Source organism: Musa acuminata, chromosome BXJ1-4, assembly GCF_036884655.1.
Source record: "Musa acuminata AAA Group cultivar baxijiao chromosome BXJ1-4, Cavendish_Baxijiao_AAA, whole genome shotgun sequence".
Taxonomy (NCBI): domain Eukaryota; kingdom Viridiplantae; phylum Streptophyta; class Magnoliopsida; order Zingiberales; family Musaceae; genus Musa; species Musa acuminata.
Window position 1 is genome coordinate 37,486,766 of NC_088330.1, and position 15,735 is coordinate 37,502,500.

A 15,735-nucleotide genomic window follows, 5' to 3' on the forward strand; every position below is an offset into this window, starting at 1 on the left:
AAAGGAATGTATATGTGAAATCAAAATATTTAAAGGGATATATATAAAGTATTAAAATTTAGATGAATAAATATTCTAATTTAATTATATATATTCCATGCGCTCAATAAACTATAATTAATTACTATTAATCATTGTTAGCATTAGTTCATTTGAATAAGAAGAATATTATATATATATATATATATATATATATATATATATATATATATATATATATATATATATATATATATTGTTATTCTCGATTCTTTTTTTTGTCCTTCGCTTTATATTGTTTTGCCTTCTGTTATTACTCAATCGGTAAACAGCGGAGAGGAAACGAAGAGAGACGATGGTGGCGATCTCTCTCTACCGCGGCAACCTCCACCGGGTCCCCGACGTCCCGCGGAGGTGGCCGTTGCCGCCGCCTGCCATCTCCCTCCGCCAGTTTAAGATCCTCATCCGCAAGCGGTCCGAGGCCCTTTCTCGCCTCTCTGCCGCCCCCGTTGCCGCCACAACCCTAGATGTCAAGCTTGAGGGGAAATCGAAGGAGGAAGTCAAGGGCGACGACGATGGAGCCAAGATTGGCCTCTCTGTACGGGAGTATTCTTCTGTTCTCGATCCCGAACCCTCGAATTCCCAGCCGAAGTGCAAGGAAGAGACGAGGGATCATGAGGCGTTTCGAGAGTCCGAGGTCGGTGCTTCCGCTTCAGATGCTCCGGCCGGTGCGCCTTCCACCCGGGAGGAGGAGGAGGTTCGTGATTCGAAAATTGGTGAAGCCGGCATAGTCGATGGAAAGTTTGAGGTAAGAGGTGCGCTTGTAGTTGATTCTTTTATTTCTGTGTTCCATGAAACCTCGTGGATTATGTTGCTGATGCTACCGAGTCCATGTTTTGCTAGTTAATCAATTTTCCATTTCTTTCATTTACCCAATAATCTTCTGCTGTAAAGAGATGATGGACTAGTAGATTAGGGCAATCACAGTAGAGAATGGAGCAAAAACTACATGACTAACCGAATTTGTGTTTATCTGTAAATAAGAGAAGATATACAGAGATTGTGTTTCTTAGAAATTTATTGAGAAGAGGCTAAGCAATGGTAAATATCAAAATAATTGGAAAATGAAAGGAACCACATATCAGATGAAAGAAATTGTGTTTATCTGTAAATAAGAGAAGATATACAGAGATCAAATTGGTGTCTGGGAAAAATTGCTGCAATTCAAAGCTATTTAACATTTCATAGATTATTGAGGACTTCCTTCTTCGAGCTCAGGGTATTAGAGAAGGAACTGAACAAAAACTTGTTAAGATTCCTTTCACAAGAATATACAAGATAAAGCATCTTTTGCTCCAATTGACATCTCTTATATAGTTTAGTCCAGGCTTTGTTTCACAACAATAACAACGATAAGGCTTTAATTTCTGATTTTGTTTGGTCCAGTCTAACTGATTCCTTAACAATCTAACTTGTTTGGTTTTCTGGAGCTAGGCTTGCTTCTCATATTTTGGAAGCTTATGGTTTTTACAAATATGATCAGGGTGGAATTGAACTATAAACTCTGTTGAAGCTGGTCCCCATTGGGGTGATTCTGAGTAAAGTTCAGAGAGGGTAGTTATATAACTTTTCTCAAGGGGGTATTGTGAGGAAATGAAGTTTAATTGCTATTTGGATATTTTTGGGGGAATAGTATAATTTAATTGCTTGGGGTAGTTATATAACTTGATGTTTGGGTCAAAGTCTATCTGCCTGCAAGATAATGATGGTTTGTTGACCCTCAAAATTGTATTGCTAGCAACCTTACCTTTTGTAGGAGGAGAGAACTATGTGGTTTTGGATCATATATCTAGAGCATGGATTGGTCATTTTGTGGCTCATGATAAACCGAATTTGGTAGCCATATTTACTTTCTATGAAGATATTGATATGGCAGCAAATATGGACACTCTGATATTGAACTTATTTAAGTTCAATTTTAGTATGATTTAGGTGGTGATGGAGGTGGCTTATGTGCTGTCATTTTTGGAGTGATAGATTAGATTGTTAGTCATTGAGAGAAGGTACTATTGACATGTTTTCAGATGGATAAGCTAGCAATGGAATTGCTTCTATAGTTTCTTTTCAGCTTGACAATGGATTTGCTTTTGAAAAGTCTTGGGCAAGTAAGGTAACCAATGAATACTATTGCTTCCTTTTTCTTGCAGCTCCGAGTTACTACTTAGGTCATTATAATGGTATTAGTTTCATGGGTGACTTAGGAACACCTAGCAATGGCTGTTAGATTAACAATGTGCCAATTGTGAGGTTTTAGTATGGGTAGACATCATAAAATTCTATTTATTCTACCACCATTCAGTTCTGATAATTCGACCTTTCTGCAGGAATGTCATAGCTTTAGGGAAGAAGGTATATTAGAATTTGTATTTATCACGTGCAGTTTCTTCCTCTGATGTGCATAAAAGTCTATAATGTTTAAATGGATCCAAAGATCACACAAAGTAATTTGTGGTTTTCACTTTAAATACGGTTCTTGGTTTTTTAATGTTTTCATCAATTATTCTCCCAAATTTTACCTGCCTGTGCTTATCATGTATTTCATCCTGCGATGGATGTGCTCTAAGATACTTAAGTAGAATCAAAGAACACAATTAGTAACCTGCGGCTTGTACTTTGAATAATGCCCTTGATTGTGTCAGACTTCAATCAATTCTTCTTCCATATTTGAATTTTTCTATGGCTTCTTGGAATAACATTTCAATCTTCTTAACAGTCTTAGATAATTTTTACTCAGTTGATGTCTATTTTTATGACACTCGGGACTTCATTGACCTAACTGTTATGTCCATCATTCTTGTATCTCTGAGAATTGTATGAATGCCAGACTTTAGAGTCCACTGTCTTTAGCTCATATACTGCTTTGTTTTATTAATTTGGCACTGCCTCTTAGGTGAGAAACAAATCTGATGTTGTTAGTGACAAGGAGGAAAGAAAACGAGACTTGGAGAAGAAGTTGCATGTCTTGAATGAGAAGAAACACAATCTCGTCCAAATGTTGAAGCAGGTAAGCTTCATTTTCAATACGTTTATCCATTTCATTTAGTATGGTTATTTCCAATGCTATAACTTGGTTTTATGGGATTGTTAAGAAAATCTCAAAATATCAACTAACAATATAAGTTGGATTCAAGCATGACAGTGTTTTCTGATTTGTATGTTTATGCAATAGTTTGTTGAAATGATTGTACTGATAACGAAACTAGAGAAATGATGATACATCAATTAGTTCTTGAAAATTTTTCTTAAGTTTCAGTATAGGAGAGGCAACAAAGTGTTTTTCTTTCTGAAATCTGTAGATTCCATTGTCCAACAGATCTTAAATGCCGAAGAAGAAATAAAAAGGCGGAGCATGCAGTCACCTGTTTTACATCCTTCAATTCCCCAAAAAGCAGAGATGACACTGGAAATGGGTTCTGTGAAGCAGGTCCCCAAGCTTACTGTAGAGGTTAATTTTGGTAGTGATTCAGGTGGGGAATCAGATGCTGCAGCTAAGAACAACAGTCATGTACGACAGTTGCATCACACCCATAGTACATCTCCATCTGCAGCATCTTTAACAAGGACAACATTTGGCTCTTTCCAGCATAACACAGTAAGTGGTTTTGTTAAAACAAAAGGCTAATCAATTTTATTTTATGCTCCTTACGATGGAAAATATTTTTATTCCTGTTAAGAACTTTCCCTAAGTCTTAATTTGCTATGCTTAAATTGTACTTTTAGTTATCTGAACTGATGTTATATTAGCCGGTTGCATTTTTAATGAAAGTTAATCTTTCACTTATTTGATGATTACTGTATAATTTGGGACTTATCTCATACATCTTGTGATTTTCTGAAAAGTCTGTTATGGCAAAACAAATCATTTTAAAAAGTAAGTTAGCATGCTGTTGCTGAATTTTTTGTTTAATATTTCTGGCATATTTTATTGGTTCTCTATGATCCTTCATTAAATGTTGGCTAATGGTTTTAAACTAACAGAATTGACTTGATCACACTGTCATTGTTAGTACAATGCATTTCCATGCATTCCTGCTTGGATTTTCTAGGTTTTCACGTGGTACTTTATTGAGAGGATGAACATGTTTCGATGGTCTTAGTGATCTATACCATTCTTGATTTAGCTCAGGTGTTCATAGTTCACTTTATTAATTCACAGAAAAGTGATGAGAGGAGGGTAGGGGATTAGAATCCACTTTTGACATGTGTTTATTGGGGAACCTTACCTTATGGCAAGGTGCTGGGTATCATAGATTGTATGAGTTCTAACTTGACCTGCATCCATGTATCACTGAAGGAGGGACTTTCTTGTGATTAAAATCAGGTCAATTTTGGTAATTGTGATTGAGCTTTTATAGTTGAGCATAAGTAGATCTTGGTGTTTGTGACTGGACTTCTACTGCTGACATGGGTCAGTCATGATGCTTACAACTGGACTCTTCTCTTGGCAAAGATGTGGGGGTTGAGCGAGGAGAACAAAGGACCCGCTTTTTGGGTGTTTAATCTATTATCAGGTGTGATTGGAAATGAGTCTAGGGTGATTACACCCATTCGGTTTTAGAATGACTGATAGTTGTCTAAAGTTTGATGAATCATGATAACTGCACAGATTGAAGCCAGCTGATCTGTTTTATGGCAAACCATGTTACACTTAAGTATATAGTGTTACATTTAAAATTGAACTATGGAAGGTGATATATATATATATATATATATATATATATATATATATATATATATATATATATATATATATATATATATATATATATATATATATAGTTTGGTTCTTTCTGTAGGATAATGAACAACCCAGTTTAGTTTTAATAATTTGAAGCTATATTGAATTTTTACATGAATCACATATACCTATTGTGAAATGTAACAACTAAAAATTGTCACTGCATGACATGAGGGAGTGCTGAAAGTATTTACTATGCCATTTCTATGGGCATGCACTTTCTAATGGCCAACATAAACACAATGTTGACCTGGCAATTCGACACATGGCCTGCTGACTTCATGGTTGCTCAACACTTGTTGGCCCCTCTCGGTTAGCATGACAATCCTCCTACTAAGGATGAAAGTCATTGTGTGGAGAAAAGCGGAATAGAATTGTGTTGCAATTGATGTTGACTAAATTTATAATGGATATATTGCGTAAACACCCCCAAGGTCAAAAAGCTTGATTTAAAAGTTGGTCATCTCAAAAGGTTGTATTCACCTAATACAGAAGTATCAGACAAAGTGTCTGGTAGTCTACATAAACACACAACAAGTTTTTAAGTTTCTGCCCTTAATAATTTTCGCTGTATGGATAACACAATATCTAGATGTTGCTTTCCTGCTGAAGCCGGTAAAAAGAGACTTTAAAAAAAGATCCAAGTTATCAGAGTTCCTTCTTCGTGTCTTAAATTGCTGTTTTTGTCTTCACACCCTTTATGTTTGGAAGACGCCACCTTTTTGTCTCATGTTATATAATGTTTTAATCTGCTGTACAATATTTCTAAACCTATATGTCAAAAAAGTGAATTCAGTACATTCATATAATGTTTATGAGTTGACATTCTGTTCTTTGAAATGTATATCAAGTCAAAAGCAAGGTGTTTACATGGAGGACAAACGATAAATACTAAAGGCATTGGAGTTTCCATCTTTGTGTCTTTAAGACGATGTTTTTGTCTTCACACACTTTATGCTTGGAAAACTCTGCCTTTTATGTGATCTGATGTTATGTTCTAGTGTACAATACTCCCAAACCTATATGTCAAAGAAGTATAAAATTAGTCCTTTCGGATAATGTTATTGTCTAATGTTATTCTTTGAAATGTATACCAAGTCAAAAGCAAGGTATACATGGGCATTCTCCACATTATGGAATTGGCCTGAAACTTAGGGCTTTCTCAGAACAATTGGCCTTTTTATATTATCGATCATTGATCATTGTTTTATGAGTTACACCTTTAACATCGTTTGATCGTTAATTAAGCTGCAGCATTTCTAACAGTTATGGAATCTAATGCTTAGCAGGGTCTTCAAAATATTAGAGCTAGCATGACAGCCACTGGCTATGGGCCAACTACTCCGAATTCATCGGCAGGTGGTGCCATGGTTAGTCCATCACGCTTTGCTCCTGTAGGACATCAGAGCCAGACGCCGAACCTCACTCCTGTGGCATTGCCTGTCAACCATTTTATTGCTTCTTCGCCATCACCAGCAGCATCTGGAGGTGCTTCCTCTGTCTTCATGGATCCTTGTCTGACCAGCTCCTCATGAAACACATGCAGTGTGCACGGTTTATCAGCTACAATGATGTGGTGCAGCACTCACACTCGTCGTGCTTAGGGCTTCGTTTCCCTATCAAGTGGATGTGGTTTACTGCACATTCATAGTGGTATCATCTGCAGCAGGGTTTGATGGCCCCTTCTATGTTCAGATCACAAGTAGCATCCATTCTTGGTCTTACTGTGGAGTGAACCGAGCCGATAGCATCTGTTGGTGTTCCTGATCCAGTAAGTGGGCTTAATCAGGGTTGGAAACTCCTCCTTGTAAGCATTGGTTGTGAACTGTTGGACTGTGAATCCCAAAAGCTGTAGGGTCTTTTGCTGAATCTCATGATTGGAATGAAGTATTGACGCAGCATCACTGGACGTGCATTATTACTACCTTAAGCTGCCCACATCTGACATAACCATGGTTTTAAAAAGGTATTGGATTGATCGATGGAACCCGCAGAATTGAAAATTGAAGAAGATCGAACTATTTAAATAGTTCTAATTTTTATTGTCAAAATTAATAATATTTGAAGTTATTCAAATTTTTTATTATAAGGATGAAAAAAAAAGGAAAGGCTTAATATATACAATCTTACCTTTATAAGCAGAAAAATCATTTCCATCATTTAAATGTTGGTCTTAAGTAGCACAATAGCCTTTTCATGATTCTTCCAAGTGTCATGTCTCTTATCAAATTATGCCACATTAGTTAGATAATACAAAGCTGAGAAATTACTACCTTTGACTGATCATTTACGGGTAGAAAGGCTGTTAGTAAATAACAATAAACAACTAAAATATAACCATTCGAATAATCAAATTCATAGTTACATCGGTTCTTCTTAGAAGGTTTTGATTATGGAACAACAGACTACTCATTAGCCACACACAGCAATTTCTTGAGAGAAGAACTTATAGAGAGACTCCAATAGACACAGACCATCAACTAGTCTCTAGCTTTATCCATATATCATGGCCAGCATGCTTACTTCTCTCACGAGTTCTTAGAGCTGCACAATAGAAAATACACAAACCAAATCAGGTTAATTGCAACCAAGCTAGCACATCCCAACCCATAAACTAAATATGTATCTCCACTTGTCTAAGCCCATAACACACAAACTAGCCAAATTAGAGAAACCTTTCATGTTGTCTAAAAGTTTCTTGAGAACCTGAAAACAAACAAAGAAATAAATGCAAAAAAAAATCGATCTGGAATTTATATCAAGAACTAAGAGCAGCGTTACCTCATAAGTGATCTCATGGTATGGTGCATAACCTATTTTGATATCACCGTTGCCAAAGGAACAACCTTAGCCCAGGATAACCGTTAGTTCATCAGCTACCTTCTCTCTTTTCTTGCTTTGAAGGAAATCTTATGTCTAATCAATAACTGGGGAATTTGATTTAAAACTTGTTCCCTAGTTGTTAGATGACCCAACAATATGCAGGCATACAATTAGGAATAGCATTTTCATCATTTTCTTAAGGAACTATACAAAAACAAAACCTTTGCTCTCACTGATAACATCATAATTTACTACCCATAATAAAAAACATGCCGAGTGAAAGAAGGACAAGCAGATCAGGCTGATAGCTGAAGCAGCTGTAAGAAATCTCAAATACTAGAAAGAAAAAAGAACTCTCGAGTCACAGAGAACATAATTTACAGAATGAAACAATTCAAATGCATCTTGCACAAACCAATTTCACTCGACAAGAATGAGTTACAAGTGATACGGTCATCATTTAAACTTATATAGTGTGGATAGATATGAGTCTGCAATCTGAAATTACATAGCAAAGAGGAGACAAACTGCAGAGGAGAATGCTTTGGCAGATATTGTTAGAAGGAATAGCATATATATAGACGAGTGAAGATTCCAAAGTTAAAGAACAGGATCAACCAACTCCGTAGATCTGCACATGAAAGACAAGAACATGAAACTTGAGAAGGCAGTGAGGAAGTACTTTTTCATGGTTGGGCAACCATCCTTGAGACCATGGAGTGAGAGTTGAAAGGAATCCAGGAAAACATTGCACTTAACTTAAATCAGCTCCAAAGCTTTCCATGAAAAGCAGCATATAAATACATGTTTTTTTTTCTACCACATATAAATTACATGTGTGAGGTGTTATTCTATAAGCTTAGATGGTGTGATCCAGACAATATGCTGATAAAATAGCATCATGCTGAGAGAATACAGGGGTATTCTATCAATGAAAAGGCTATATATGTCAACAAACAGAAAACGAAGCTGGTCAATGTTTAGATTAGAATTAATCACGAACACTTTTGGAGAATGTAGGTAATCTCAACCAACCGAAATGTCATAACAGTGAAGATAATCTTGAAAAGAGTACAATACCTTCAGGCTTTCCATTCATTAGCATACTGGTTTTTCTCTCACATTACTCCATCAAAGTTGAGGTGCGAAAATGCTCTGAAATCGACAATAAGCATTGTTAAATCACTTTAATAACAGCTCACCCAGCATTGTGTAGGCTCAGATACACTTTCATGAAAAAAGGAATCATAGTTTTATTTTTATTTTTTGCTGCAAGGAGAAAAGGTCAACTTATGTTAAGTATCTCAGTAAAACATACAATATTTTTACTCCCATACCGTAAGGATGGCCAACTTTCTTCTAAAAATTAGTTATGTAAATGTAAGCAAGCATTGAATTAGTGCCCCAAAATGATTTTTTTTCTTCTTTCAATCCAAGACCAATGACTGCCAGAAACAACAAAAATTATGTTCAAAATTGAGGGACAAAGAGAAAAATAGGAGTTAAGTTCTAAAGCAATTACACGCAGACATACACAACAACGCAAAAGTGCATTACCTCGAACATGGAACGGGCGACCTCCTTGGCGCGGCCGAGCAGCGAGAGGCTGCCCCTGCAAGAGTGCACGGTCTGGAACTGGTCGATCCGGAGCTTGAGGGAGATCCAACTGCCTTCAAAGTAGATGAAGTCGGAGGAGGAGGGGTCGAGCCTGATGGTGTCGACGTTGAACCAGACGAGGTAGCGGCGGATCTGGACGCCCTGGAGCTCCTCGATGGCGCCGTACTTGACGACGCCCGACACGCGGGGCTCGTAGTACACCACGTACTCGAAGTCGACGTAGCAGGCGCCGTAGAGTTTGGTGACGAACCGGCCGCCGGAGGCGAGGGAGAAGGACTTGACGGTGTCCGGGAGGATACCTGGCGGCAGGCCGTACTCCGGGAGGAGGTCGTAAACGGTAGTGCCGTTCGACAACGAGGCAGGGGACCCTGCGCCGGAAGCGGGGGAGAGCAGAAAGAGGAGAGGGAGGAGGAGGAGGAGGAAGAAGGAGGGCGCGTTGGGAAAGGAGAACATGGCGAGTTTGTTGGTGAGGTAGCGACACCGCTTGCTGTGGAGCGATGCAAGATGAGATATAAGTGGTGGTCATCAGATCGGTCCGACACCGAACCGGAAGCCTTGGCGTCGGTTCAGCGAACCTACTTGACCGAACCGTATTGTTAAATAATATTTGCAAAAAAGAAAAATAAAATATATCTTATACGAAAAATATATAATATGTAAATGATTTTTTATCTATTTTGGAATCAATTATTCATGGATTTTTTTATATCAACATCAAGTTCTGTACAAAGCAATTAGATATTTATTATAGTGTATAAAGAAGTCTCTATCTCTCCTGGCATATTCTAATTACATTATTTTTCTCAGCATATGCATATATCATCTTAACTTATTTTTATCATTTTGTTTCCTATCAAAAATATCCTTTTTTATTTTTTAATAATTTTTACGTACATCTCAATATTCTCATTTTAACGATAAATTTTATTTTGTTTGATACTTCTTTTAATATATTTTTTTTCTCGTTCAACCTTGTAATTACAGTGACTTATTGTCCTTAAAAATTTTAATTTCTTCGATAATACATAAATAGTTGGGATTTATATTTTAATCTTTTTATAACACAAATTCGAGTCTTATAAGTATGACATAAACAAATAAATGAGTGTGAGGAGAAACAAGACAAGACGGAGAATCAAACATAGAGAAGAAAAGACAAGAACATGATGCAAATAGCAATTGTCGTACTCATGCACACACAACATTGTCAAATTATTTGGATCAAACACCAACATTTAATGGTGAGATGAAACGCCCTTTTTATTACTATTTAAACTTGTTAATATCATCAAATTTATTATTATAATATTTTTAGTATTTAAAAGTGAGTTTGAGAAATATTTCTCCCCATCAAAATATGAGACTTTCATATTTGTTCTCACAAAATTGTATATATCATAATTTTTATTTTTTTAAAAAAACTATCCAATAATTAATTTTGGTCCTTTATTTTTAGTACATACGTAACAATGAAAAGAATTATTATATTAGCATTAATCTTAAATTCCATCAGTATTATCTTCAGAAAAAAAGTTTTCTTATTTGTCCTTGGTTATTTATTGCATTTTATGCACTTAACCTTTTCCACAATTCATCTTAATCTTTTTTAGGTATATTCCAAAAAGTTTCTTATTTGTCTTTATGATTCATTAGATTATTAGTGCTATGTACACGATTTATATTCATTTTATAATAAATAATAATAATAACTAATTTTATAATTTATAATGCCTTAGCAATGTATATTTTAATTCCTATCCCTGTTCAAAAATTAGCATTAATAATTTACAAAAAAAAACTCATGATAAATTCTTATTTCTTTGATTATTTTTCAATTGGTTTCAATTCCATCAATCTGATTCGATTAATTTTGTCTGACATGTTCTTTATCATCCCTATGGCCATGGCATCCGACAGACAGGTCAATTCAAGAACATGGCTTTCTCAGTGACAAGGCCATAAAGATGCATTAATAATAGAGTACGAATGAAACTTAATGCAACAACTAATGGACAAACTCGTGCAGTGCAAAGGAGAAGGCATGATTGAAGAGTGCGACATGAAGTTGATGACCAAATGGTGCCAGATCACGAGCTGAGTGACTGACCCACAGACTGCAATGCCTTTGGATTTTGTGTTGATTACAAGTACTTGGCTCTCGCAGACAACAGCACAAGGAAATAATAGCTTTAAAGAAAAGCATTCGATTCCCTACAATGAATAAGATACAATACAACACGAGACATCAGATAAGGAAGGAATACTCGATGAAATAAACACTCGCGCATAAAAGATGAATCTCTCCTTATCAGTTGTGAATGAGTTGTTCTAAGAAAATTATTCTATCAGAGGAGTGATGTTTATTATGTTTGGCATAAAGCAGAAGATCGTTTTTAACAAGCTCATGCCACAAAGTCAACTGGTTCAGAAAGCAAAAGGTTCAACTTACGAACACTACGGAAGCAAAATAGAATGAGCAGACTTGAGCAATCATGCTACATCCTCTCCAAAGCAGCAGGGCTGATCGGAAACACACCATTTGATGAAACAAGAGCATCGACTGGAACATCTGTCTCGGTCATTGGTATCAACTCATCCTCCACAATTTGCACCGTGTATGCAAGTGCGACTGCAAGGAGCCAAATATAGATCCAAAAAATTAGAATACTGGCCTTAATGGGTATTTGAGATCCCATAACATGCAATAACTACAAAATATATTTTCAGTATGTTATGTTACAGTTCCATGTAACTAAACATCCACTGCCAATCAACCGGTATTAAGCATGGCACTGATAAGGTGTAATATGTAAATGTTTTATGAGTAAACACTTTACCAAACTGTCAGACAACTTGTGTATCTCATGGGGCATTGAATTACACATTAGTACAAAAGGAAGAATATACAGAAAGAGATGTACCTCGCAGTGGCTGTTTCCAGTTTTGCTGATTGGCAAGCTCCTCATATTTCCGCAGGAAGACATCATAGTAGCTTGTATGCACAGAACAGAATTCAGAGAAGTCAAAATGAGAATAACAATATATAAAAAGATATTTGCAGTTTATATGTTCTTGCAGATATGGGGTTTTGTACATTGTTATGATTTGAGATATGGATTTTGTGATTGAGGGTTGTAAATTATCTAACATGAAAAAAGAAATGGGGGGACGGAGACTAAAGTTCACAGAAGGTAATAGAAAAAGGGGGTTGTTTGAGAATATGGTTGAATTAACTCTTAGATTATAACAGGATCCTGAACCTGAACTATAGGTCTTTCAATAAAAAATTGATTATTAGAGACAATCACAAAATTTTTGGTTGGCAAGTGCAATTTCACTGAAGCAAGCAATAACAAAGCAGAATTTTGATGGAGAGGTATCATCCTTCTAATAAACAAAAATGATGTCTTCTATTTAGTATTGCTAACTAGTTACTGCATGAAGGCATTGTAAATTTTATGCAACACAAAACATTTCACTGACACATTGCTCTAACAAGTGTATGATGCACAAACTCCCATCTAATTCAAAAACTGGCCAAAAATAAATGTGCAAGACATGATATAGAGACTAAGAATAGGACCAAAACCAGTCTTATTCAGTTAATTAGTAGGCATGCAGAACCACAGGCATCATTTGGGGCTTCTTCCTCATCTAGGTTGTGCCAAAGGAGGGCCCATGTGGTATCCTTCAAGCTCCATGGCATGTCTCCACTTATCTCCAATGCAGAGCATGAGTGTCTGTTTATTTAATTATTTTTTTAGATTAATTTTAGGGTTTTTTTGCTCCTACTGGCACACTTTTTATGCTAGCCAATATGACATGGCATGAACCATTTTGACAGCTGGCCGGTATACCCTGTGCCACTGGGGCTTGAATCCGTGTACCTAATTAATATCACTTAATTTGTCATTCCATAAAGACAAGATTTTTAGACATCAAAAATCAAAGAATGATTTTACAGAATTGTCCACAACATTACATTTTGAAATTTTAATCTCTCAAACTTTTCAGCACCTCTTTCTCTTGCATACACACTAATTTTAAGAGCTGAGTTTCCCTAGCATGCTGTGCTTGAAACAGAAAATAATAACTAAAACATTCGGCCAAACATGTAAAGCAAGTTAAGTTACTGGTTTTGCTCATGTTGAGAGTTAACTGATATTGAATTGAATAAGTACATAGTAATGAAGATATCAAACATTTAAGCCTTACCCTCCACCACGACCTAGACGTCTTCCATGCCTATCAAATGCAAGTCCTGCAAATCATACGGAAGAGACAAAAATTCAAAGACATATTGCAGTTACAGAACATGAATTAAACAGATTTACCAGGTAAAAGTAATAGGTCAACTGGTTGACTTGCCAGCAGAACTGAAAAGGGAAGTCAAAGACATGTAGTCAGATACTTATAGCAAATCTGAAATTTGTGTATTGCACATCATTTAAATTTGAAAACACAATTAAGCATCAATTGAACACACTTAGTTTCTAATTTCCCTGTACTAAATTATGAGTTCTTATAAAAAAAAAAAGAGTGACTACATTTCTTCTTTAAGCATGTTCTTGTTGGTTGGAGTTAATCCTTAATGGACATAAAGGGTGATGAGATTCAAGTTTAAGCTAAATCCCAATGTTACTCATAATCACAAAGATCATAATGTGTGTGACAATTATTTATGAGCAAAAGTCGGTCAATATCATTGTAGAGAATTCGGCCAATATATCAGAGTTATTCTTCAAGCAGATCAAATAACAGGTTGGAGAACATAGAACATTACTTTTGGAACAATTGCAGTAAGCAAATGAGATATCGATCTGTTATGTAAACCTAAATACATATATAAAGCATGCAACATAGAATGCCGGTGCCTGAAATTGTGACATGCACCATCAGAAGATCAGGGACAAGCATTGGCTGATAACTTGGAACATATCAATTTGTCATGTCATCGCATGATAAGGCTCAGTACATACCATCAAGGCAGCAATCGAACTCTTTCCAGTCTAAACCATTCACAGGACAAAAAACAGTCCATATATGCAAATTTATCAAAGGGAAGTCAGTAACGGTGCTACTTTCTGTAGCATTATCTTGTTCAAAAGCCAAGATGGATGATAATTGAATTTTTCACACTAAGAAAACCCCTATCAGGCTTTCTGCATACACTGAAAATTATTAGGCATGGATGATCTTCAAAGGGCAGTAGCATAGAGAAAAAATGGCAAATGTCCAACTGACAGTCATGACATTCCACTAGATAAGTAATTAGAAAGGAAAAACCAATGTATCTAAACTACAAATATGGACTGATACTTAGCATGCAAACCCATATACTGATGTGATGCACTTTCCAAATTATGTCAAGTTAACACATTAATTCTTCTATAGACTTAAAATGGAACACAAACATCTAGCTTATAATATATAATGTGAAAAGTAATATTTCATTTCAAATCCAATCGTTAAAGATAATCATTGTCAAGGTAGCATAGAATAGGAATAAGAACAGTAAGCATACATGTGTAAAGTTTACCATAGAAAAGAAGAAGAACAAGCTCACAAAATTGTAAAGTTTACCATCTTCACGTTCACTCTGATCAGAATCGACAGGAGATGGTTCCAATATATTCATTGAATTTTCTACTAAGTCCTCAATAGTTGAGATTCTGAGCATCCTCATATGGCTATTCTTATCCTCCACCCTTGGAACATAGAGTTTTTTCATTACCTGCAAGCCATGTTCTTGACTTGAAAATGAACAGTAAGCATACATGTGTACACCCCTACATGATAAAAAAACTAATAGTTTCTCCAATCAAGAATGACAATATTCACTTGAGCATCAATTTCTGACGATATTTTACCATCTTCAAAATATGATTTTATGTGATATGATTCCTTTACCACATAAAATAAACTGTCACAATTCCCAAAACATGCATCAACACATCAAATTCTGACCAATATCATTGTGGTAACTTATGAGAAACTAGCATTAACACTCTTTATGAGTGTAGAGATTGAAGTAATCATCATGGAAGGCACTCCAAGCAGCATGTAGAACAGGCTTAGTTTAAGAAAATTGTAATTTGGCTGTTACAGTCACATAGCATTCAATCCCCTTTTCGTTTTCGAAATTTTAGTAATCATGATTAACAATAGTAGTGGTTGGCAGGGAGAAGAGAACTCAACTCAGGGAAACAGCTAAAAACATCAGAAATTCATTCTAGACATTTTACATATATATTTTTTGCAAATATAACAATAATATTTATAAAAGATCACTTAAAAATAATTTGACTGATGCTTAATATATATCCATATTGATGCTTTTGGGGTTTTTCCTACCAGTATATTCTAAATCATGCCAATTTATCACACTTGGACCAGCACCCAATTCTGCTTTTGGCAACTTAGGTTCCAATATCTAAAATACACACAAAAAAAAAAAGTTTCACAAATCGCACTTGAATATGGATCACATAATTAGTAATTTTTTTCTGCATAAGCAC

At 35.8% G+C, this 15,735-nt stretch overlaps 3 protein-coding genes across 6 annotated transcripts in view; 1 reads left to right on the forward strand and 2 right to left on the reverse strand.

Annotated features, from left to right (window-relative positions):
* Positions 1 to 283: 283 nt before the first annotated feature.
* On the forward strand, positions 284 to 6,701 carry LOC103983482 (uncharacterized). Its single transcript, XM_065176824.1, has 4 exons — positions 284 to 787; positions 2,930 to 3,043; positions 3,353 to 3,631; positions 6,067 to 6,701. Exons 1-4 carry the CDS (start codon positions 335 to 337, stop codon positions 6,310 to 6,312), a joined length of 1,092 nt encoding a protein of 363 aa, XP_065032896.1. The 5' UTR covers positions 284 to 334; the 3' UTR covers positions 6,313 to 6,701.
* A 385-nt stretch (positions 6,702 to 7,086) lies between these two features.
* Positions 7,087 to 9,717, reverse strand: LOC103983009 (uncharacterized). 3 transcript variants are annotated; one of them, XR_010508309.1, is made up of 3 exons: positions 9,158 to 9,715; positions 8,681 to 8,755; positions 7,087 to 7,321 (listed from the first exon to the last, which is right to left on the reverse strand). XR_010508309.1 is itself a non-coding variant. In XM_065176825.1 (2 exons), exons 1-2 carry the CDS (start codon positions 9,668 to 9,670, stop codon positions 9,028 to 9,030), a joined length of 531 nt encoding a protein of 176 aa, XP_065032897.1. In that variant the 5' UTR covers positions 9,671 to 9,717; the 3' UTR covers positions 8,784 to 9,027. The 3 variants fall into 3 exon arrangements, 1 of the variants encoding a protein (XP_065032897.1); XR_010508315.1 differs by lacking the exon at positions 7,087 to 7,321 and adding an exon at positions 8,000 to 8,231; XM_065176825.1 differs by lacking the exons at positions 7,087 to 7,321; positions 8,681 to 8,755 and adding an exon at positions 8,784 to 9,045 and having other exon boundaries at positions 9,158 to 9,717.
* Positions 9,718 to 11,143: 1,426 nt separating this feature from the next.
* Positions 11,144 to 15,735, reverse strand: part of LOC135663443 (5-formyltetrahydrofolate cyclo-ligase, mitochondrial-like) — a 7,149-nt gene continuing 2,557 nt past the window's right edge. The window contains exons 3-8 of one of the 2 annotated variants that reach the window (XM_065176830.1): positions 14,801 to 14,965; positions 13,552 to 13,593; positions 13,433 to 13,478; positions 12,139 to 12,209; positions 11,667 to 11,846; positions 11,144 to 11,428 (exon numbers count right to left, since the gene is read on the reverse strand). In XM_065176830.1, the coding sequence (XP_065032902.1) occupies positions 11,713 to 11,846; positions 12,139 to 12,209; positions 13,433 to 13,478; positions 13,552 to 13,593; positions 14,801 to 14,965 (458 nt within the window). In that variant the 3' untranslated portion in view covers positions 11,144 to 11,428; positions 11,667 to 11,712. Of the gene's footprint in view, positions 11,429 to 11,504; positions 11,847 to 12,138; positions 12,210 to 13,432; positions 13,479 to 13,551; positions 13,594 to 14,800; positions 14,966 to 15,735 lie in introns of those variants that run through there. The other variant, XM_065176829.1, reaches the window with a different exon arrangement.

Coding starts and splice junctions, on each gene's coding strand:
- LOC103983009 (XM_065176825.1), bottom strand. CDS start 9,670: ATGTTCTCCTTTCCCAACGCGCCCTCCTTCTTCCTCCTCCTCCTCCTC.
- LOC103983482 (XM_065176824.1), top strand. CDS start 335: ATGGTGGCGATCTCTCTCTACCGCGGCAACCTCCACCGGGTCCCCGAC. Junction 3,044..3,352: donor TCGTCCAAATGTTGAAGCAG/GTAAGCTTCATT, acceptor ATTGTCCAACAG/ATCTTAAATGCCGAAGAAGA. Junction 3,632..6,066: donor GCTCTTTCCAGCATAACACA/GTAAGTGGTTTT, acceptor AATGCTTAGCAG/GGTCTTCAAAATATTAGAGC.